This window comes from Vidua macroura, chromosome 11 (assembly GCF_024509145.1).
Source record: "Vidua macroura isolate BioBank_ID:100142 chromosome 11, ASM2450914v1, whole genome shotgun sequence".
Classification (NCBI taxonomy): Eukaryota; Metazoa; Chordata; class Aves; order Passeriformes; family Viduidae; genus Vidua; species Vidua macroura.
In genome coordinates this window covers 19,742,290-19,764,129 of record NC_071581.1, presented here as the reverse complement: position 1 = coordinate 19,764,129, position 21,840 = coordinate 19,742,290, and the positions used below count along the sequence as shown (strand labels likewise).

Genomic DNA, 21,840 nt, shown 5'->3' with positions numbered 1-21,840 from the left:
CGTTCCCTTAGAGAGAAGGGTCCCCTCAAGGCTGAGGAACCCCTGATGGAGGCGGGGTGGCCGGAGCTCTCCTGGTGTCCGGAGCTCTCCGGCTGCCTCCTCACCGCCTCCACTGCGGGCTGCGGCACCGCCCGCCTGTCCCCTCCGGATCGCGGGGACAACACCGCTGCTCCTCGCCTTCCCTGCCTTCCTCCATCCCTTCCCTGCCTTCCTCCACTTCCTCCATCAATTCCCCGCCTTCCCTGCTCGCCTCGCTCCGCCCGTCCCTCCCCGTGGCCGAGGGCCGGCCCCGCGCTCCGCCCCGGCCGTGCGGGCGGAGGTGCCGGATGGCGCCGGCCGGGCCCGGGCCGGTGTCACAGCGCGGGGCCCATCGGGGGCTATCGAGGGCCGGGCCCGGGCCGGTGTCACAGCGCGGGGCCCATCGGGGGCTATCGAGGGCCGGGCGCGGGCCGGTGTCACAGCCCGGGGCCCATCGGGGGCTATCGAGGGCCGGGCCCGGGCCGGTGTCACAGCCCGGGGCCCATCGAGGCCGGCCCGCCGTGCCGGTAAGCGAGGGGCGGGCAAGGGCTCGCCCCAGCCCCAGCCTCCGCCTCATTACCGGGATGGGGCGGGGAGCTGCTGCCGCCGGCTGCGGAGGGCTGGGCAGGGCTCGGCACACCGAGAATAAACCTTTCAGGGACCCCCTTTCTCCAGCGGTTCGCTGCTTAAATTAACAACATCTCCACGGTCTGTCTTCTAGGTTACAGTGGTTTCCGTTTACCCCACGATCGGCATCTTCCTCAGGCAGACAAGGCTTTAGGCCTGAAGGTGAAGCAGCCACCACCCGGCCTCTTGTCTACGGTAAACAAAGTTAAGGACAGAAATACTGCATTGGGCTCAGCAGTGTGTCCTTCGGAGGCGGCTGGAGGGCTGCGTGATGGGCTCGTCTACAAAAGAGAAGTGTCAGGAAGGACATGGAATTTGCAGGGAAAAACCCTGCAAAATGATGTTTTTGTTCCATATCTGATATATTTCATATTGTCACCCCAGGCTTGTGTCTTCCCCAGACGGGTGGAAGGCTGTTGGCAGTGGTGGCTCTCACTGTGGTCGTGGTGGAATTGGGGGTTTCAGGTGCTGTTAGGTCTGTGCTGTGCTGCTCCAGGGAGAAGGGCAGAGCACATGGCCCAGGCAATACTAAAAATTAATCTGTAATGCAGGTGACTCCTGGAACATTGAGAGAAATAGTTATACCACTGAAAGTGTAAAACAAACAAAGAAACCCCAAACCAACCCCCCACTGCCAGCTTTGTGGGTACTCCCAATTCTGTGGGTACAGGTACTCCCAATGATGGATTCATGGATTCATTGGTTTCATATGAGTCTGTGTGTTTTTAGTGGGTCTTGAGTTGTGTTCCTAAATGTTTTTGTGCCTTTGTTTCGATTTATTTTTATAGTGTGTCCATGAAAAAACCCACTCTCATGTGATTTTTCAGAGACTTTGCAGTGACGGTGTTTTAGTGCAACATCATATTGGCAAACTTAGGTTCAGTCCATTAATGCACCAGAAAGATGCAGCCTAATATGTCATAACTAATCCATTATCAGACTTTGCTCTTCACGTTAGGGATGTATTCCAGCTGTCAAACTCACAGTCACTTTGTGTAAACTAATTTTACCGTTAGATCATATTGGTTTTTCCATTTGATAGAGGCTTCACTGAGGTTGGTGTTGGTGGCCAGGGTGGGTTTAGCCAAGAGCTGTCAGACTGCCAGCTTTTAAAGCAGTTACTGTTCACAGATGTTCTCCAGGTTCATCAAGCCTTGGTGAATACAGAGATTAACAGTAGTTTTAATAATTTCCTGTAAGGCTGCTAATTTGCTCTTCTTGTAAAGCTTGCACTGCTATGTTAGTCTGTTTGATGTGTCTTTCATGGCCCTTGTGATACCTTTCTGTGTTTAATGCTTCTTTTGATTTTTTTTTCTCTTTGCTTCAGGTTGAAAAGATGGGGAATGCTGAAAGCAATGCCTATCAGAATCACCTTTCCAGATTTCTTCCTGAGGAGCAGTCTGACATTGATGGACTATTCGATACCTTATCAGGATCCAGTGGCTCAGCTGGAGCAAAAAATGCCAAAGCTGCAAAGAAAACTGTGACTCTGGCAGCACTACAGGCAAGACAGTCTGTTATTCATGATATATCTGGGGTGTAGTGCACTGAACAGAGTTCCAGAAATAAACTATAAAGGTGTGGTGCTTTTTTAAGGATTGCTCATCTCAATTTATTTTTTCATATTTTGGGGCAAGATGGATATTTAACTTTTTCTTGCAGTTTAACCAGGGTAGTGGCTTTCAGGTTTGCATTTATCTCTTAAATTGCACTTTTGGGTCCATTTGCAGCTTTCCTAATTCTGAAGGAAGTTAGGTTGTATGGAAATATTTTCACAGAGACCTGAAAAATGGGAAGAATATTTTTACCTCTGGAGTCTGTAGTGTGGGATCATTTACAGATTGTCTTGAAAAGCTGTCACAAAGTCAGTTTTTATTTGATTATGCCTGTCTCCCTTGACATATCACTGTCTCTAATCTCTTCACTTGTACTAAAAAGAGAGAATTCAATTTGACTTGATTAAGCTCTGGCTCGCTGTTTTAGCTAATTAACATGCGTTATGCTTCTGATTAACTTTGCATTCATTTTCTAATCAAGAAAAGAGAAAAATGAGTCATTGGGATCCTTAATAACTTCAGCTAGTCAGGAACTAAGTGGCCAAATGAATGTAGTGGTAAAGTGCAGTTTGATATCTATTACACATATAATGGAGTCAAATTAAAACTCATTGAAAGCAGCAGGTTATTTTAAGGTGTTCAGCAATGCCTGTGCATACAGACCAGCTTCAGCCTTCCTGCAGCCTGGCTGTTTGTGAGCTGTCACCAATTTCTGGAACACCAAGTTTGGAAATGATGTTCCTGCTGCCTGTTTTTTCAGCCCTAGTTCATCCAGTGTCCTTGGTGCCTGTTAATTGTTTGGGACCTGGCAGAAGTTCTTTCTAGGTTTACCCCAGATCAGTGTGATCTTTGATGAACATTTGCCTTTTCCCTGCCTGCCTTTTTGTTTGCCAGCTTAAATGAAAATCTTTTGGAAGACTTCCTGTAGGTGCAGGGAGAATGGCAGTGGCATTTCTGCCTTGTAGGTGACAATGCTCATGGCCTGGACTCAGATGTGACAGATTTGATCCAACAACAGTCTGGTACCACTGGTGAGGCCCAGACATCTGGGCCAGAACAGCACTGCATAGCTTGGGAAGCAGGTGGAGCAGGATCCTCTTGATAATTTCATGAAGCCTTTTTAAAACAGGGGTTCTAAGCTGTCAGAGGTGTGAGTTAGATGGTTATTAAGGATTCCTTTTTTACACACCTCCTTTTTTTGCACCCCAGGCCCACTCTTTGGAATAGCTAGAAGCAAAATGAAACATCACAGTGAAGTGGTGGGATTAGGTAGGGAGTAGGTAATTCAGCAGTGTGAAGTAAAAAACCCTTGAGTATAATGTTTTAGTTGTGTTCCCTGCTGCCTCTCCCACTTCAGGCTCCTACAGGATTTTTAGAAAGCCTCTCAAAGACAGCTGTACCCCCTGTGAGCATCCCTCCCTCGCTGTGGAGCACTCTGATGGGAAAGGCTGTGGCTGCTATTTCTGCTGCTGCTGGAATCAGTGGGAGCTGTGGCACTGACGTCAGTGCAAGCAGCACAGAGCTCGGGATGCTGGATCTCTCGTGCCCAGCAACAGCCATTAACAGCAAATAGGAGCAGCCCAGGTGGCTTCCCAAGAGTGGTATTGAGCCAGGAATCAGTAATGGCAGCTCCCCTGAGTGGAGCTGTAGTTGGGCTTTTAGGCAGGTGGGGCTCCACTGATTTCAGCACAGTCCCCACTGAGCTACACCCCGTGTGGAAGAGTCGAGTCTTCAGCACACCTCTGTGCACAGTGAGGACACTGGGTAATCACGTCCTCCTCTATGCATGTACTTGAGATGATTTATTTTTAAACTGTGTCATTAACTTCAACACTCTGAAAGTTGAATCCAGAGTCAGATCTTTCCCACAGAGCTGTGATGAGTGATGATATATTCCAGCTAGATTTCAATTCAAAAGGCCAAGCATGCAATCCAGATGAGTAAGTGCTGATTTTGACTCTCTTAACACCAGGGATGCTTTTTAAAAATTAGATGATCTGTGCTTCAATTAGCTGCTGTGCAGGGGGAAATTTTCCAGGATTGTTTCTGCACATGTATGTGGGGTTAAACGCTACCTTGAGGCCAAAACTGAGATATGGAAAACATTCCACTTTGTTTTGAAGTGAGCTGCACTGTTGAAAGCAGAATTAAAACACAATTTTGAATGTTTTGCTGGCAGAGCTGTAAACCTTTGCACCAGAGGTATCACCTAGAAACCCTTTGCTAATATCCTGTTAAAACTTTAGTGTTGATTTTTCTGAAGCCTGTGGTGTTTCTAGAAAAACAGCACCAACCCAAATCACTAAAAAAATTACTATAAAAATAGAGATTTTTAGTTTTTCTCTTGGCAAAGCAGTTCTTTGACAAAAATTTATTGCTGATACTACATACTGCATGTCAGCACAGATTGACTGGAACACATCAGTTATTCTTCATTTATAAAACATGCTCTTTGCTGTTTCTCTCACTGCAGGCACACACCCGGGAGCCCCTGCCACAGCCAATGACTGCTCGTTTGTACAATGGAATGAAAAGCATTGACCTGCCTGGCAGATCATCTGGGCTCAGTGAACAGATTGCTAAGGAGCAGTTTGTAATTTTTATGTCAAATCTCTTAAAAGGGAATGCAGATGAGAAGATTAGCATAATAATGAGAATGATCGACAAGACGGGAGGGCCTCTGAAAGGCAAACAAATCCAAGAGGTAAACAAGCAGTTAAAGTGTGCTGGGGGGACAGTAAGAGAGCAAGGCTATAGTTAAGAGCCAGCAAGGGCTGTGGTGTGGCTGGTGCTTCAGGGAACTGAGTAAAATGCTTTCTAGGGCTTTAGTTACAAGAGCAACTATATAGCTTTTGAGATGTCACAGAGTAGTAATTCACTAGCAGCTCCTACGCTGCAAAACTTGACCTTCCCCTCCCTCTTTCATTCCCTATTTTATGGAGGTGCTTTGTGAAGTAACATGTATGAAATGTCTTGAAAAAGGATCCTTTTCAAGGCCTATGACACTGAAATAGCATTTCTGAAGTTCCTGACTTGTCATGGCAAGAGCTATTTCTGCCTTTGGGATTACGTCGTCACTACTGCTTGACTTTATCTTCAGACAGTCCTTTGAAGCTCTTGGAAATTTCAGTTAAGAAATACCAAAATGGTGATGTTTTAATCTTTTAAGTTCACAGAGGATCTGATCACATCTCTAGTCCATGTACTGAGCTATAGGAAGGAGCTGAGAGGTTGGAGTTTGGAGAACACCAGGGATTCTTCAAGTGGAGTCAAAGCTTTGGCTTCTGAGCTGCTCTCAGAATTGAAGCTTCCAGGTAAGCAGCCCTGATTCAGCTTATCCCAGAGCTTGTGTAATCAGTGACTTGAATTTCTCTCTTTAGGTCACATCTTTGAATTTTAAGGGTGAGACCAAAATTTCAAACTTAGAAAATGACATTGGAATTTTATTTATTTAATCTTACAATCTTTCTCCCCTAAATTCAGGGGAGATTTGATCTGAAGTCCTAGTTTGTCATGGAGCATGTCTATTTTACAAATACCTGACTTGCAAGTGATAGGAATGGGCATCTAAATAATATTTATTTAAATAAAATTTGTAATGTATTTTTGGTTATGTCCTTTTATAAAGCATAGATCTATCTTTGCACTGTTGTAATAACAGATTTTGCTATCTTGTAAAGAACACTTCATGAGTTGTAGCTTGAAGTCTGTGTTTCTAAATCATGACAGCCCAACCAAAGAATGCAGCAGGTAGAGTTCTCAGTTCTGTGGCTGCATTTGTTTAATGTAGTTGACACTTTACTGTTCCAGGCTCCTTTCATATGTGGTTTTCTGTCCATTACAATAATGGACTATTCTGTTTACACTTAAAAATCACCTGATTATTTTCCAGATGGGGAGACTTACTCCTCTCCCTGTATGTCTTATTCTTTAGATGGGACGAAACCTGTGGGTTCTCAGCTGCTGGAGACAAATTTTGACCAAAGTGTCATTGAGGATTGGGTGTACCGAGTTCCCCAGATCTCAGTGTTCCTCAGTGTTGTCATCAGGCAAGGCCTCCACGTCCTGCATTCCCTCCCAGACCAAACCAACGACATCCTCAACCTGGTTCCTCACTGCAAAGGCATCAAAGGAAGAGGAGTTGTCAGTCTCTTTGACATCCCAGCCATCATCTACATCAACTCCCACCTGCCTGCAGAGATGCAGCACAAGTGGCAGCTTTTATTTTCCTCCAGGCTCCACGGGGAAAGCTTCTCACAGCTGTGTGCCCACATAGTGAACAAAGGCCCTTGCATAGTGATCATAAGGGACTTGGATGGTTTCCTCTTCGGTGGGTTTGCATCTCACTCCTGGGAGGTGAAGCCACAGTTTCAAGGTAAAACTCACTTTTCTTGTTTCAGTATCTGGTAAATTCCCTGGTTTTGTACAGGCACAAGAATCCTGTCCCTTAATGGATACTGTCCCTTTAATGACACAAAGTGTTCCTTACACTTCCAAGTGAATTGCTCTGTGGCAAAAAATAACACTAATTTTCAAATAATGTAAAACACATGCAAAGTTATTCTTAGCATGGCAGTCAGGCGTGTTGCTGATTAATATTTATAGTTTGGTATTTGATAAGGCTTTTAAAATTGCAGGACTTATTGACCACAGAACAAGTTTTCAGGGAAATCTATCAAGCCCTGTAGCTGCTTAGATTGAAAATTAAATGAAAATGAATGAAGTGGAGCACAGATGATGAATTAGTGTCTGAATAATTTGTCCACAGGATGGCAGTCCTCCATCAGGAACACCTGAGCCTCCTCTTGCCATTTGTGCACTGTCTTTGGTCCCCTTCTAAAATCCAGCAGCCAGAGGATTCTTTGGACAAGCTAAACTTCTTGTTCCCTTAAAACTTTGAGGGAATAGAGAGGAAAGAATGTTTGTGATGGATTTGTGAAGAAAAAAACATGGGCTATGAGTATTTGGTGTTGCTGGGAATCCTCACTCTGGCTGCATTAGAAACTTAATTCCTGTTCTAAATGAGTATTTGAAAACTACCACTTCAGACAGTTGGTATTATATTATTTTACACTGATTACACACCCCTTTCCGTGTATTTTTTCCTGATAGAGAAACATACAAAGTCTACAGGGCAAGCACACCTGAACTGGGCATGTGAAAATTGCTCTAAATCATTGACTCTGAACTGATTTATCTATCAGTGTAGTCAGAACTAGGGATGCCTGCATTCAGTTTGTACAGATCTGTCAGCTGGCCAGTTTTAGGTGATATAGTGCAGTCTGGGGTAGGTGACATAGTGACATAATGTCCTAGTGGTGCCTCTGACTCTGCCCTTGATCACAGCCTGTAATTGCATTGATTTTTGTGACTGCACAGAGTTCACTTAGAATAAAAAGTAGATCTAAATCTTGATGTGAGATGAACTGAGATGGCAGCTGCTGTGTTTGAATTATTCAGCTTAAATTATTTTTTCTAATTTATATGTAGGCAAGTTATTGCTTGATCTCTTGTCTGATCTGAGATGTTTCCTTGTTTGCAGGTGACAACAGATGCTTTCTGTTTTCTGTTTTCCCCACTCTGGCTGTATACACATACACAGGGTACAATGAGCACTACATGTATTTAAACCATGGCCAGCAGACTATGCCAAATGGACTTGTGAGTATTCACAAATGATGATTTAGAATTTGGATTTGTGGTGGCGTTCGGAAGTGTTTTGTGGTTTTTTTTTTTTTCTTTCTGAGAGCAGATTTATTTCACTTGTTATTCTCTGAGGAAATTTGCATGCCTGAAGCAGCACAAAACAGTGATCTGTATAGCTGAGGATTCTTCCACTGGCTGCTCTCCCTGCCACAAGCAACTGCTTTTGGAATTATGGAGGAGAAAGCCCAGCAGGATGAGAGTGCAGACATTGCAAGTAGCTGCTGCTGCTGTGTGATGACAGTGGCAGGAGCTATTCCTACTCAAATTCACAAATGAGCTCTCCAGACGCAGAGGAGTTTCTACAGAGCTACAACACACCACCTGTCTTGGAAATGCTTTACAGTTTTGGAGCATTATGTGCCCATAAATTTGGGAATTGCATTTGCTCTAGAAAAAGTGAACAGCATCAAACGACATTATTGGTTTCTGTAGATACTTTCCTAAATGGAAAGGAGGCAGCAGACCCGAGCACTGCCACTCTGTTTGAAATTGAACTTTTAATAGTCAATAAACAAAAGCCAGGAGCTTAATTTCTGGCACAAGTCATAGATATTTGTATTCTGTGAAGCACAGAGGTAAGGCAGTATTACTCAGATAAATTTTTAGTATTCAGGAATAGTAGATGTGGGTATCCCCTTTTTTCACCTACCCACAGAAGTGTGGCATAAATACTGACCACAGCAGCTTACTCTGAGGTTTCCTAACTTTTCCAGTCTGTTTTCCCTGTGCAGGATGTGTTTAATGTGCTGGTTTTCTCCACAGGGTATGGGTGGGCAGCATGGCTACTTTGGGCTCTGGATAGACAGTGACTACGGGAAGGGCCACAGCAAAGCCAAACCTCGCTGCACCACCTACAACAGCCCCCAGCTGTCAGCCAAAGAGGATTTTACACTGGATGCCATGGAAGTTTGGGCAGTGGGAGACACCCCTGAGAGTGCAGGGGTAGGTGAAATTGTGAACTGAACCTGTGAAATTGTGTCCTGGTTGGAACAGAAGATGTGAATGCAAAGCTCACGGTTGCAGTTTCCTGTTTAAACACTCTTTCCATTGTAGTGAATAATATTTTCTTTACCTGGCCCTGTGGTGCCATGTGTTTTATAGCACCAAATAGCAAAACTGTAGTGGAATTATTGAGGTTGCCAACAAGAAAGAATATCGGGAGCCATGAGGTGATAGAGTCAGAATAGCAGTATTTTGAATTTCAAAAGGCCTTCTCAATATTGAGGAATGGTCTCCAGGAGGAACCTCCTTGGAGGGGCTTAGTAAAACCCAGAGTTTCTAAAAGCACTGGAAATTCTCAAGTAGTCTAATCTGTAGTTCAAGAAGAGACCCAAAAGCTTTCTTTATCAGTAACTTTAAATTTACAATTGTTTTACCATAAATTCGTGTGAATAGGTTTATGCCAGTCTGCACTTAGTTTATTTTTGGGAATGAATAGGAGCCCTCTCTCCAGTCTCCTCTATCCCTGCAATTGTCTTATTAAACTGTCTGTTTAGTCTGTACAGTTTGGTGGGGTTTTAAAATTTATTTCTTTTTAATTTTTACTTCTTTTCTTACTAAATCCATGTACCCTGACTTCACTGGTCACGTAGCTCTAAGTAGAAACAGAGCAAACTGTTTACAGAAACTGTTGAATTGTAACTGGATCTCTTTAAAAACCTCACATCAGCACTTCAGACTGAGGTGGGGTTAACCAGGATGTCCTGGATGGCTTGTAACCTGAATAAACTTGAAATATCTCAGTGTCATCTTAGGAAAAGTTTATGGCTATTTTATGTAGCTGCAGCAGTAAAAATCATTTGATGTATTTGTGAATTTTGAAATTGGAAATAACATCTCCATTGTGCCAAGCTTGCAGACCACATCACTTACAGACTTTTGAGTGTGTCCTTTCCCTGTAGCCTGATGTTGACATTTTAAATTGACTGTATTTTATTTTGTTTTGAAGAGAAAAGGTAAGAAGAGTATCCTGGATGTGGATCCTCAGGCTCAGGCCTTGCTGGAAATGGCTGGGAAAAGCCGTCAGAGCGAAGGTCTGCGGGAGCCCATGGAAGAGGAAGAAGGTGATGATGATGAGAACTAAAGGAACCACAGTAACATGTAAAAACTTCACTTTTATTTGCTTCAAGTAGTGATGATGTTCCTTGGACAAGATATTTTTTCCTTTTTTTTCCCCTTTGAATGTACCTAATTGTCTGGGACAAAGCTTAAGCCTTGTACTTGTGTAATATTTAGGTCCAAAGCACTATTCTGCCTGAAGGGTTTTGTCTGGGGAGGACAGAAAAATTAACTGGGGACAAAATCATTAGGCATGGCTGAGCTCCAGCTGAATGTGAATCTGCTTTCATTCCCCATAGATCATGTCTGCACACTGAATTAAAAGCAGCAGAAGTTATTGACAGTATGGCTTTCTGTCCTGGAGAATTGATATGTACATAGTTACATATTTATAAAGCTGTTTAAGGCACTGATTAAAGCTCTTATACCTCAACTGCACATATTTATTTGCATGCAATAAAATTAGTTAGCAAAGCTTACAAACTGTAACAGTGTCTTACACTGGTGAACATAGAATTGTCCACATGATGCCATATGAAGGGTGCTATAAATTTGCATTGCTTCAATTAAAGCATTAAATTTCAAGCTTTCTAAGTCAGATTTTCAGTGATTCCATGTGAGCTGTAGGATGTTACACAACAAGAATTTTTATAGTACTATACTATCCCTAGTGCATCTCACTTCATCTGTTTCTGCAGAAACTTGTCTGTTGCTTTTTAAACTTGGACCAGAATCATTGGAGCCATATTTATCCTAAAAATACCTCCAACAGAATTCTCTAGAGAAGGTAGATTCTTTAGTAGCCTCATGAGACTGGAGTGAAAATCAGGCTGTAAAAAAGGTTGAGTAAGAAGCAGCCACACTTAATTGAGAATAGGATCTACAGATACCTTGTGAAAGAAATAAAAATCAGGGTTATGTCTGTAAAATGTTTAAAGAAGATTGCTGTACACTTTATTTCCACGTAATGAATCATTACTCTATTAGGGAAAAGGATCTCCACAATGTAAAATGCAGTTTTTTAAAGTGCTCTGTTTTGTGACTGTTCACCAGTCAGCACCAGTTTTGTCAGGTCTCATACTCAGGACTTTTTCTCCTTGAATTAGTTCCCATCTCTCAGTAATGATTAGTTTGACCTTGCTAATTCTGTGTGTCATTAACTTGTCAAAAAGAACCCTGATTTCTACCAGGGGCTGCAATTTCTAACTCAGCAACGAGTGTTTGGTTATCAGTGTCTCTGATTGTCACTCTTCCTTCTGAGGAAAAGGACTGTCTCCAGTCCCCTTTGTCCTGGCATGTCTTCTTTGCAGCTTAGAAAAAACCAGTAGAATTCTATAATTTCTGCTCATGTGGCTTTCCTTAAAATTCTTTCCCTTGGTGTTTTCTTGTATGAGATTTTTTCCCCTCACCTGTTGTTTTTCATAGGGAGCCAGATTTGAATATTCTGAACAATCTGCACTTGTGCCTTAACGTAGATCTCATTTTTTAAAATTATATTAAACAACATGAATTTAGCCTTGAAAGGAGAGCATGAAGAAATCACTCCAGCCAGGTATCCTAGGACTCAGCTGTGTGTTTTGTGGAGTACCTGAGCTAATGCTTGGGACATTTACATGCTGTTTGTTCCAGTACAGAGATGTTGTGAAAGGCCTGGGAGAATGTCCTTTTATGCTGTATTTGCTTAGAGAAACCAGATAGTCGTGTAACACACAGAAAAAAATAAGCATCAGAACAATTGCACTGATACTTTTGTATAGGTTTCTTGTCTCTCTCTATATAAATAATATTAAAAATATTAAATTTTACAATGTAAGGAGTAGTAAGTACATGATGTTGTCTGTAAGTGTGGTGATAGCAGCTTTTGTTTGAACATTCTCAAACTCAGACCATGAGTCTCAGAGGTCATTTTCACTGAGCAGTGACTAAGCCTATTAAACACTCCCATGTAGATGGCATACAGGATGGGACAGTTGAATTTCTGCAGTTAAACATAAAATAAACAGCTAGGCTTCATTTTCCTTCCATTACGGCAGAAGCTTGTTTTTGAGAACTGAAACCATCTGCAAGGGTATAAAAAAAATTTACAAAGCTACTCTACACCAAAAATACTTCAGTGGCCAGGTTTGCTTTGATTTTTAGTGAGTATCAGTATAACTGTTTCTTTCTAGATTATGAATCCAAAATACAATCCTGTTTCAACTTCATCTTGTGACTATCAGCATAGCGTTGTGACCTCTGAAATTGTAGTTTTTTGACAAGTTTGTGTCTGAGACTCTTCCTCTTCATTTTGAAGATGTTAAGCTGGGACAAGAAGAAAACTGACACTGGCACTTCAGCAAATGTCTCAGTGAAGCATTATTTACTAGGACACTACTGATCCAACCAGCAGATGGGATTATTCCAAATTGTTCTTTAAATGTAAAAGATGGGCTTGGGAAAAACTCAATTTTTATTTTAACCTGAACCTAATGATTAAGAAATCTGGGCTTCATGCTCATGCACCAAAAAATGTCCAGAAAGTTCTTGTCAGCAGTGGGCTTAGCTATGATCTGAACAGCTCAGTCCCTTTTGTGCAGTTCTGGCCCAGCTGCAAACCCAACATCCCTGCTCTGTTCCTGACTCAACTTTATTCTCAGGCTCTTTGGAAGCGAGTCCCTTTCCCATTAAATCCACCCACTGCTGAGCTTTGGGTCTGATCAGCCTTCCCTTCTTCTCCTGTCAGTCACACAGGTACAAAACCTGACAGCTGAGGGTTGGCACTTCAGCTCCCTGCTCTGTTTGACAGCTCCCCAGAGTTTCCTTGAAAGTCTTGCTGAGTCAAGCCTGGCTGTCTGGGAATCCACAAACACTACAGATGGAAGGAAAAGAAATGCTTCAAGGCAGGTCTTTTCCACTCTTCTAATGAAACATTAAAGGACGTGTCTAAATCACGAGTCTCACTCAGATACTTGTCTGTAACATTTTAAAATGTAGATTTTATTAATAAAAATTATTTTGATTTAAATAAATAAAATTTCAGTTTGTGCACAATAGATTTTTCTGTACAGGTTTGAAACTTTTTTTGTCTAGGACTTGCTCAGTCTTCTGGAACACAGATCAGTGTTATAAAAATATACCTGCTCTTGGTTTAAAACAGGAGCCACTCTGGAGGTATCTGCAGACAGCTCATGTGGAGGGGATAGAAGGATCTCTGGTGTCAGCAGTGTTGGTGCAGCTGCACTTGAGTACCTTCAGGAAGGGTGTGTGGGTCACAAAGCCGTGGATTGGGATCATCCAGCCCCACAGCTCTGTTCCAGGTGTGTTTTAGAGCAGTCAGTCAGTTGTGACGTCCCTGTGTGTGCTTTGGGGGGCAGCAGCGCTTTTCACAGAGTTTGACGAGCTCGGACAGCACGAACACTGAGGAAGCCAGGCCGGTGAGGAACAGCAGGTCTGGGGGAGGAGAGAGTGGAGGTGAGCTCAGCCGGGCAGGAATCCCAGCCCAGGGCTTTCCTGCAGCTCGGAATTGGGCTGGTGAGCCCCTGGGTACGTGGCCTCGCCGTGCCCTTGCCAGCTGAGAATTAGGGACACCACTGCAGCAGACAAGGGCCACCCACAGCTGGGACAGTCCCCTTGGAGGGTGGAAACAGGAATCATTTGGGATCCCTGCCCCCTGCTTATGACACAGCCTAATGTAGAAGGAACGCGGTGTGGTAGGGTGCAATTTGCTGATTTAAATTAAAATCTGTGTTCCAGTTCAGCTGGGAAACTGAAGTTTTAACTCAGCACTTTCCAAAGGGAGTGTCTGCATAATGACCTGAGAAATATCATCATACAGAGCTGGAAAGCCTTGGCTTGTTTCCATTTACTTGCATTTATGTGCAGTAAATCAAAATTCAGAATCTAAGCTGGGATAATATGAAATACTGCTACTATTTGGGTACAGGTCTGTGTAAGTACACAGAGATTGGAGCTGTTGGTTGATTTCCCCTTCCAGTTATGTGTTGGGAGCTAACAGAGCAAACTGGGAACGGCATCTGCTTTCTACAGTCACTTAAAGGATAAAAAAAACCACAACAAAACAAACCATTATTTATTTTGCAACTTACCTAACACTCCTAAATTCTCTGTCTGGAAGATCTTTTGTAGTGGAGGGATGTAAATAACAGCCAGCTGTCCCAAAAACGACCCAAGCACAGAATACAAGAACATGCGGTTTCGGAAAAAGCCGATTTCAAATATCAACTTTGTCTAGAAAAGGGAAAAAGAATTTAAAAAGTAGTTTTCCCCAATCTCTGTTGGAGCTAAATGTTGCCCTGTTTCTTTACATTTCATCTCCATTACTTTTTAAGTTACATAAACACTAACTTAGAGCTACGTAATTGAAAGTGTAGTTGCACTTGTGATGGATAATTTTATCTGTATAAAAAGTTGATAAAAACCACACTGCTTTAAATAACATTAAAAAAACCCCTTACTATGCAAAATGCTGGTATTCTAATGTTTATGTTTGTGATTTGAGACAAGAAATTACTGCTGACAGAGCCATCTCACCTGAGAGCGACAGGTCAGGGCATTGAAGAGGTCAAAAAACACAAAACAGGTGAAAGTCATTGTTGTGGTTCGAGGAGTTATGCCCCCTTTTGGATTCTGGAAGCACACAAAAATTCAGGAGTTAATTTAACCTTACAAAAAGATGCCAATTCAATAGAAGAATTAAATGTTCCCTTTAATGTGCCCAGTCAAACCATAGGGTAGTAAAACAAAGGAGTAAATCTAGTTCTAGCTATTATAGGCAACATTCAGTTCTCTCTGCTAATTTTAATGTTTATGATCTTATCAACCGTATTTTAAATTCTTAAACTGATGTGGACTTTGAGTAAAGAACTTTCTAAATTAAATTACTGAGACTTAAAGTACCAACAGCAATCCATTGTACTTGGCATTTTCTGCTGGGAAAATGGAAAGCTAGAGGTGAAAAGTCTCTTAAAGTATTGATGCCACATCAAGTACTAGGTTTCCCATTCTGGATTGGAAGGACCAAATAAGAGGTAACAGAGGGAGGCAGGAGCAGAGCTGGGAGCTGACCCTGCTTTCTCAGCCCTCTGCCCACACTGACCCTTCCCATGAGATAGATTCCAGAAAGTCCTTGTCACGTCCTTCAGAAACTGCCCTCACTTTGTGCTCCACCCACCCTGATGGAAACAAGATCCGAGTGCAGATTTCCCTCACCTCCTTCCAGAAGACAAAGAGGGTTCCACTGATGATGATGATTGCTGACATGAAGATTTTCAGGATCAGGGATTTGCTGAGGATGGTGTCTGTGATGCAGCGGGGGGGCTGCTTGATGGTGTCCCTGTCAACAGGTTCAACGCCCAAGCTGCCTCCAAGAGAAGCAGAGGCATGTGTTAATTAATGCAGAGCACCCCAAAATGTTCATCCTGGGAAACCAGGATGCAGCTGGAGGATGCAATTCTTTGGAAAACAGCGTGAATATTCAAGCAAGATGACATAAGGCCCAAATTTGTCCAAGACACTGATACCAAAGGTCTTTTCTGCATATAGAGCTGCTAAAATAGCATTAGATCATCAGACCACCCCAACGTGAGAGGTGACTGTGAGAGTATGCGTAATGAGGAAGCTGCAATCTTATTTAGCTGTTGGATGAGGTTCCTAAGTCTTGTGATTTTGGGGCATATCCCCACTATTTCCTGGCCATTCCATCAGCAGGTGGTATTTTCGGGATAACAGGCCATTCCTAGCCAAAAAATGGAATAGTTAAGTGATTCCACCATAAACCAGGAAAATACAGAAAACCTCACGTAAATGGGAAGTCCTTTTTGAAAGACCAGGAGGGACCAGAAGTGCAGCTTGTTGAACCACTGATGATGATTGATGAGGAATCACAACAGTTTGTGTTCCTAGGCCACATTCAGACACATTAAACCCAAGATTATTTTGCTCATTGGACTCTTCCATACCTCTGTGCTGGCGGCCCATCCATGATGATGTTGATCCATAAGATCTGCATAGCATTGAGGGGGTTGGGTAGGTTGAGCACTGTTGACAGGGTAATTAGGCTCAAAGCTGAAATACTCCTGCAAAGCACAGAACATTATTCTGCAGGGCTTCACCCTGAAGGTGCTTTTCACAGGAGCTGAAGCAAACAGGAACTTACGTGCTCAACTGGAACCGGACAAAATTTTTTATGTTGTAAAATATTCCCTTTCCCTCTTCTATTGCATTCCTGGAATGGAGAGGGGATTTTGTTAAGTCAAGAGCACTCATGCTGTTTTACTCCCCGTGACACTCAATACACAAATTGTCTTTTGTAGCCCTTATTTCTGTGGAAATTCAGAGCCCAGCTCAGGAGGAGGTTGTCAGTGCAGCTTCTCATTTACAATTCCTTTATCAATGAGTAGATCTGAAAAGCTGGGTCACGTGGCCAGGTTTTGGTTCATAAAGCAGGCCTGGGACCTCTTTATATACTCACTGTACCCTGCCCACTCTCTCTGTTGTTATGAACCAACAGAGCATTGCACATTATGTTTTTCCTCTGAGCTTCCTGGATGAGGCAGAGTACGAGGTAGAATCATAAAGGTTGGAAAACACCTGCAGGATCACCTCCAGGTCCAAATTATGACCAAAAAAGCTCTGATCAACCCTGACTTCTAGGTGCTTTCAGATCCCCAGTTAGCTACAGCAATGAGGAGCCAGGGCTTTCAGGTGAAAGGTGGCTTGGTCAGCACCACTTGGAAGGAAAGTCACCAGCACGTGTGCAACTAAAGATGAGTCAGAGCCGCCCTGGGGCTCTCCACTTCCATTCCCAGCCCTCCTCAACACAGCAGGCTTGCTGCAGCAGCCAGCCAAGAAAAGAGCTGAAGAGTAAGAAAATCTCCAAACCTACATGACTTTTGAGAAGTCATCGTCCACGAGGATCATGTTGGCAGCCTCTTTGCTGACGTCTGTCCCCGCCCGTCCCATGGCGATGCCGATATCCGCGGATTTCAGGGCCACGGCGTCGTTGACGCCGTCCCCTGTCATTGACACCACAGCACCGGCCCTCTGCAAGGCCTGCGGGAGGGGACAGCTCAGAGGCTCTCAAGCCAGAACACCAACAAGCCACGCTGGCAATTTCAGACTCTGGACTATTTGCTCTGCTCTCTTTTTGTATTGAAAGATCTGAAGGTCTGTTGGACTCTGAGGGTAAAGCGGACTCGGCGCCACACTGAGGACAAAACTCAGACCAAGAATTGGGAGGCTGTTTTTTCAGGAGTATAGGGACTCTCACAACTCCAGCAGAAGTTAGAAGAGGGGAGTAAAACCCTCAGAAATCATTCTCCTGATGTTGTAGTTGCTAATACCTCACTAGGGTTTGGTTTTTTTTTTTTTGGTTTTTTTTTTTTTTTTTGTACGCCCAGGCCCAGACTTGCAAAAAAAATCATAAAATCGTAGAATATCCTGAAGTGGAAAGGACCCACAAGGATCATCAAGTCCAATTCCACAGCTAATACCTTCAGAGAAACACTGCCAGTGCTCTAGCTGGGGTTTTACAGTCCTTTAGTTTGAGCTGATGCTGCTGGGGAAAACCAGATAATCCAAGGAACCGAGGCTCCCTCCCCCTTGTTTTTGTGAGGTGTACAATGAATTTCAGAGGCTCTTAGTACCTTTATTATTTTTAGTTTGTGCTTTGGACTTGTTCTGAAGAAAATGGAAACCTGAAAAACAAAATAAAGACAAAATATATTCTCGTATTAGATGGAAGCTATTGGAAATGGGCTTTTTTCAATGTAATCAAAGCCATTACATTTTGGACAGTGGAGGAGAGCTCTGCCTCTGCCAGTTGGTCCAGCTCCTCCCCAGACATGGCTTTCAGCTTCCCATTGCAGAGACCAATATTCTGTCCTGCAAAGAAAAGAGATAGTCACACTCTAAATATTGGTGGATTCTATAATCCTAGCAATGCTATCTGTGTCTTTTAAGAGACTTACACTGAGATTTTGCCATTTCTGATGCTAAAATAGTGGAATTAATTTACTGGAATTTGGCCCTGAGTTTGTAGCTGCTCTATACTCCATTTAATGTTTATTTAAATGGAAAAGCAAAAACTCAGTGACCTTTAAAGCCTCTACTGTACACAAAAAAACAATGATAAAGTTGATTATTAAGGGATGAAAGTTTGGTACCTATAGCCACAGCTGTTTCCAGGGCATCCCCAGTGATCATCTTCACTGACACACCAGACTCAAACAGGATTTGAACAGCTTCTCTCACCCCAGCCCTTGGGGGATCAATTATTCCAACCAGACCTAGAAATGTTAGTTTGCCAAGTTCTGGACCTGAAGCCAAAGCAAGTACTAGTAACAGAGGGGAGAAAAAGAGGACAAGAGTAATTGTTAATGATGTATTTCTGTGCTTTAAAAGGAGTGTTTAGAGAAGATATTAAATTGCCTGTTTCCCAACAGAAAAAGTCATTAAAAGCAGATCTTTAGTCATTACAATCAGATCCTGTATAGACACAAAAATTCAGTCCACTAAAGCATAGTTTCTCTGAATGAGAGCATTTCTGTTTGACATGTTTCTCTTAGGATTTCTTTCTTTCTAATTTTAAGCTGTCTACCATGTCTTGCCTAAATGCAGATGGATTAAATCTGGACAGTGTTATGTTGAACCAGACATTGTTAAACTACTAAGTTAAACAATAGCATTCCTGCAAAAACTTACACTTTTTTTAAAACCTAAAAATGTGAAGTGTAAATTCAGTTAAAGCAGTGAAACTCCCACCATATAAACATCCAGGCTCTGAACACTTTGTCTCTGTTCCTGGTGCACACCCGTTATCATTCAATCATTCTTAAATCACTCAAGGGTATTTTGCCAGGGGTTCATGTCAGTGTTGCTTTGATGACGGAATCAAAAGCTGCAGCAGCTGTCTGAGTTAATCACTTCCCCTCAGAGCAGTAATTTGCCATTGCCACAAGGGCAGATAATCTGGATATTGTAAATCAAGCACTGCACAGGAGCTCCTAACCACAGGACACAGGGTGGGAGAATCTGTACATTAACTCCACCATCCTCCAGCTCCAGCTGCCAAGGCTTTTCCTCATCTCCTTACAAGCTGGGAGTGGTGTCTGTGTCACTGTGTGAAAGTCTGAGATGTTTCTGAGGGGATGCTCCTGGTGATGAAGGAGGTGACACGTGGATAAAGCTCCTGTGGGCAGTGCACTGACAGGCAGTTGGGATCACGAGATTGAGAGATTTGGGCCTAGAAAAGGATTGAACCGAGCTTCAAACAGAAATCTCAGCGCCCAAATCCATGTTTGGAACTCCTTCCAAAGTGGCTTTTTGTTGCTGCCTTCTCCAAACCCAAAACTCGGCAGAGCAGTGCTTAGATTAGGCCCAGCACAAAGCTCTGCAGTGCAGCACCCAGAGCATGTCCCAGACAATCACAGCCCTCCAGGGAAGAGAAACACTCACATTTCCAGTGCTTATTTTCAGTTCCTTTCAAACTCACTTTTGAGTTTGAATTTAAAGCCAGCCCCCCCCCCAAAAAAAAAAGATCAGCTAGCAGAACTAAGAAATGGCCCTTGGCATTCTGACAAGTGTTGGGAAGAGATCATGAAAGTGATGCTAAGAACTGAGGGCTTTAAGGTGAAATGGGAGATTTGGATTGGAGATTAGGAATAAATTCTTCCCTGTAAGGGTGAGGAGGCTCTGGCAAAGGTTGCCCAGAGAAGCTGTGGCTGCCCCTCGATCCCTGGAGTGTCCAAGGCCAGGTTGGACACTGAAGCTTGGAGCAACCTGGGCTAGTGGAAGGTGTCCCTGCCCATGGCAGGAGTGGGATGAGATAAGCTTTAAAGTCCCTTCAAGCCAAACCATTCTGTGATTTTGTGAGGACTGAGCTTCTGCCCATCCTAACCACAACAGAGCAGGAAAGTGTTAGGCCAGATAAGCTGTGAGGGGCAGTAAGGACTGACCTCGAAGTCCTGAGGAGCCCATTCTCTTCTCTTCCTGCTGGTAGAGGGCTTTTTGCTGGGGCGTGAGTGACAACGAGATGCCACCACTGTTGTACAGAGTGCAGTGCTGGATAACTTCTTCAAATGCTCCTTTCATAAAGTAAATATCTTCCTGATCCTTGAAAGGAAGGAGAAAATACGCTTTATCCAAAAAAAAAGGAGCACATTTTAAACGAGTAAGTCTTTAGGTAGAAAAGATCTTGTTTCCTCTTTTACCTGTTTCAAGAGATGCCCAGGAGCATATATTATGGATAGGATGGGATATTTTTGCTCTGTCCATTTTTCATGTTCAGCCCTCACAGACAGCATGGTAATGAAAAGGTTGGTGAGTTTTTAAACCAGAGCATAATATCAGCCAAAATGAGCTCCTTAACCCAGTAAGGGATGAAGGACCAACCTTTTCTCCCAAACACCAGACCTCTCTCTCTCTGTCAGTTATCTCTGAAAAGCTTTTGTTTTCCTGCTCGAACCACTGTATGAAAAGTATTCCCCTCTCCCATTCAAACTCAGTTTTACAGGCTAAAAATCCACCCAAGCTGGGAATTTTGAGGTTTGTTCCGTTTTCTCCCGACAGAGTTAACACCTGAAAACATTATTTGCTGAAGAGATACAATTTCATGCCCATTGTGGAGGTACACAATTAGAAACACAAAACCAGCCCCTGCCTCTGTTTGCTTTACCTGATTTTTCAGTGTGCATTTCACAGCCATCCACTTCTGCTCGGAGCTGAATGGAATTTCCTTCTTTCTTACATAAATGTCCTTTATGTCAGCTAATTCCATCTGAAGCGAGGTAAAGCAAAAAGAGCCCTGTAAGGCTGGGCATTGCCAAAAGCTGGATGTATTTCCCATATCACAAGGATTGACTGTTGACTGTGTCCTTCCAGGCTGTCAGATACCACAGAGCTCAAGAGAAAACACGAGGAGAGCAAAATTCATATTTCAAAACATTTCTTCCCTTTTCATGTGCCTGATATTGGATAAATTAAACTGGACTTTGAAGCTTGATTCCATTTTTAAAGAATTAAGGAGCTGCTCTGCCTTTTTGTGAGGCTTTGGGTCAAAGGAGGATCAAGTCCTTTCTCTAAACCTATGCCCAAGCAATGGGCTGAGCAGATTTCTGGGTTTCTTTTCTGGGTTATTTCCCAACAACTCTACTTGAAAGAAGAAGGGAAATAGCAAATAACAGAATGGTCAGTCGTGGATGTGGTTTTGGATTATTTCCTGATGAATTACGCTCAAAAAGCAATTCACAACAAAACCTTTCAGTCCAAATCAATACACTCCTGCTCCAGCAGAGTGTGTGGGTGTTCCAGGTGGGAGACACTGGAAGCTTCTTTTGATCATCTTTGTCCCCAGCTCCCACCAAACCAAAACATTAAAAAAGAAAAATAGGAGAGACACCCTCCCTCTTATTCTGGTATTGCTTGGCTACTGAATTCCAGAGCAGGAGGAAGGTTTTAACTCAGCATTTGGGGAAAGGAAATGCCACTGTTTAAAAAGAAAAAAAAATAAAAATCATAATTTCACTGCTAGAGTTATGAGCTTTAAAAGCAGGGGATAAGATCAGATGTTTGCTGGGGCATCATTTCATCAGGGACCTCCTGTGCTTCACCTGAGGGCTGAGGCCACAGCCTGGGTGACACTGATGAGGTGACACCTTGGGGTGTTTCACAGCTCTGCCCAGCAGTGTGAATGCAATATTCATAAAAACATCTTGTTTTACATAATCAGGACTAGGAAAAAGTAAAAGCCAGCAGATGACCCAAAAATGAGGGTGACCCTCTGCCTTGCTATCTGGCCTGGCCTTTTCCTGCCCATTTTTAACTCTTCTCTTCCTCCTGGACTCTTAATTGGCACATGGAGGAATTATAAAAAAGGCTG

At 43.1% G+C, this 21,840-nt stretch overlaps 2 protein-coding genes across 3 annotated transcripts in view; one reads left to right on the top strand and one right to left on the bottom strand.

Annotated features, from left to right (window-relative positions):
- The first annotated feature begins 88 nt into the window (after positions 1–88).
- Positions 89–12,999, top strand: MEAK7 (MTOR associated protein, eak-7 homolog). Of its 2 annotated transcripts, XM_053987396.1 has the most exons (10): positions 89–545; positions 740–840; positions 1,973–2,149; positions 4,675–4,905; positions 5,371–5,515; positions 6,136–6,576; positions 7,744–7,862; positions 8,670–8,849; positions 9,856–10,007; positions 12,688–12,999. In XM_053987396.1, exons 3-9 carry the CDS (start codon positions 1,982–1,984, stop codon positions 9,988–9,990), a joined length of 1,419 nt encoding a protein of 472 aa, XP_053843371.1. In that variant the 5' UTR covers positions 89–545; positions 740–840; positions 1,973–1,981; the 3' UTR covers positions 9,991–10,007; positions 12,688–12,999. The 2 variants fall into 2 exon arrangements, with proteins under 2 accessions (XP_053843371.1, XP_053843370.1); XM_053987395.1 differs by having other exon boundaries at positions 9,856–12,999.
- The window catches only part of ATP2C2 (ATPase secretory pathway Ca2+ transporting 2), a 27,480-nt gene continuing 18,550 nt past the window's right edge, over positions 12,911–21,840 (bottom strand). Inside the window, exons 16-27 of the mRNA XM_053987393.1 lie at positions 20,638–20,739; positions 19,919–20,075; positions 18,128–18,298; positions 17,749–17,846; positions 17,609–17,659; positions 16,849–17,015; positions 16,120–16,188; positions 15,923–16,039; positions 15,174–15,321; positions 14,496–14,591; positions 14,051–14,192; positions 12,911–13,394 (exon numbers count right to left, since the gene is read on the bottom strand). Of these exons, the coding sequence (XP_053843368.1) occupies positions 13,282–13,394; positions 14,051–14,192; positions 14,496–14,591; positions 15,174–15,321; positions 15,923–16,039; positions 16,120–16,188; positions 16,849–17,015; positions 17,609–17,659; positions 17,749–17,846; positions 18,128–18,298; positions 19,919–20,075; positions 20,638–20,739 (1,431 nt within the window). The 3' untranslated portion in view covers positions 12,911–13,281. The remainder of the gene's footprint in view (positions 13,395–14,050; positions 14,193–14,495; positions 14,592–15,173; positions 15,322–15,922; positions 16,040–16,119; positions 16,189–16,848; positions 17,016–17,608; positions 17,660–17,748; positions 17,847–18,127; positions 18,299–19,918; positions 20,076–20,637; positions 20,740–21,840) is intronic.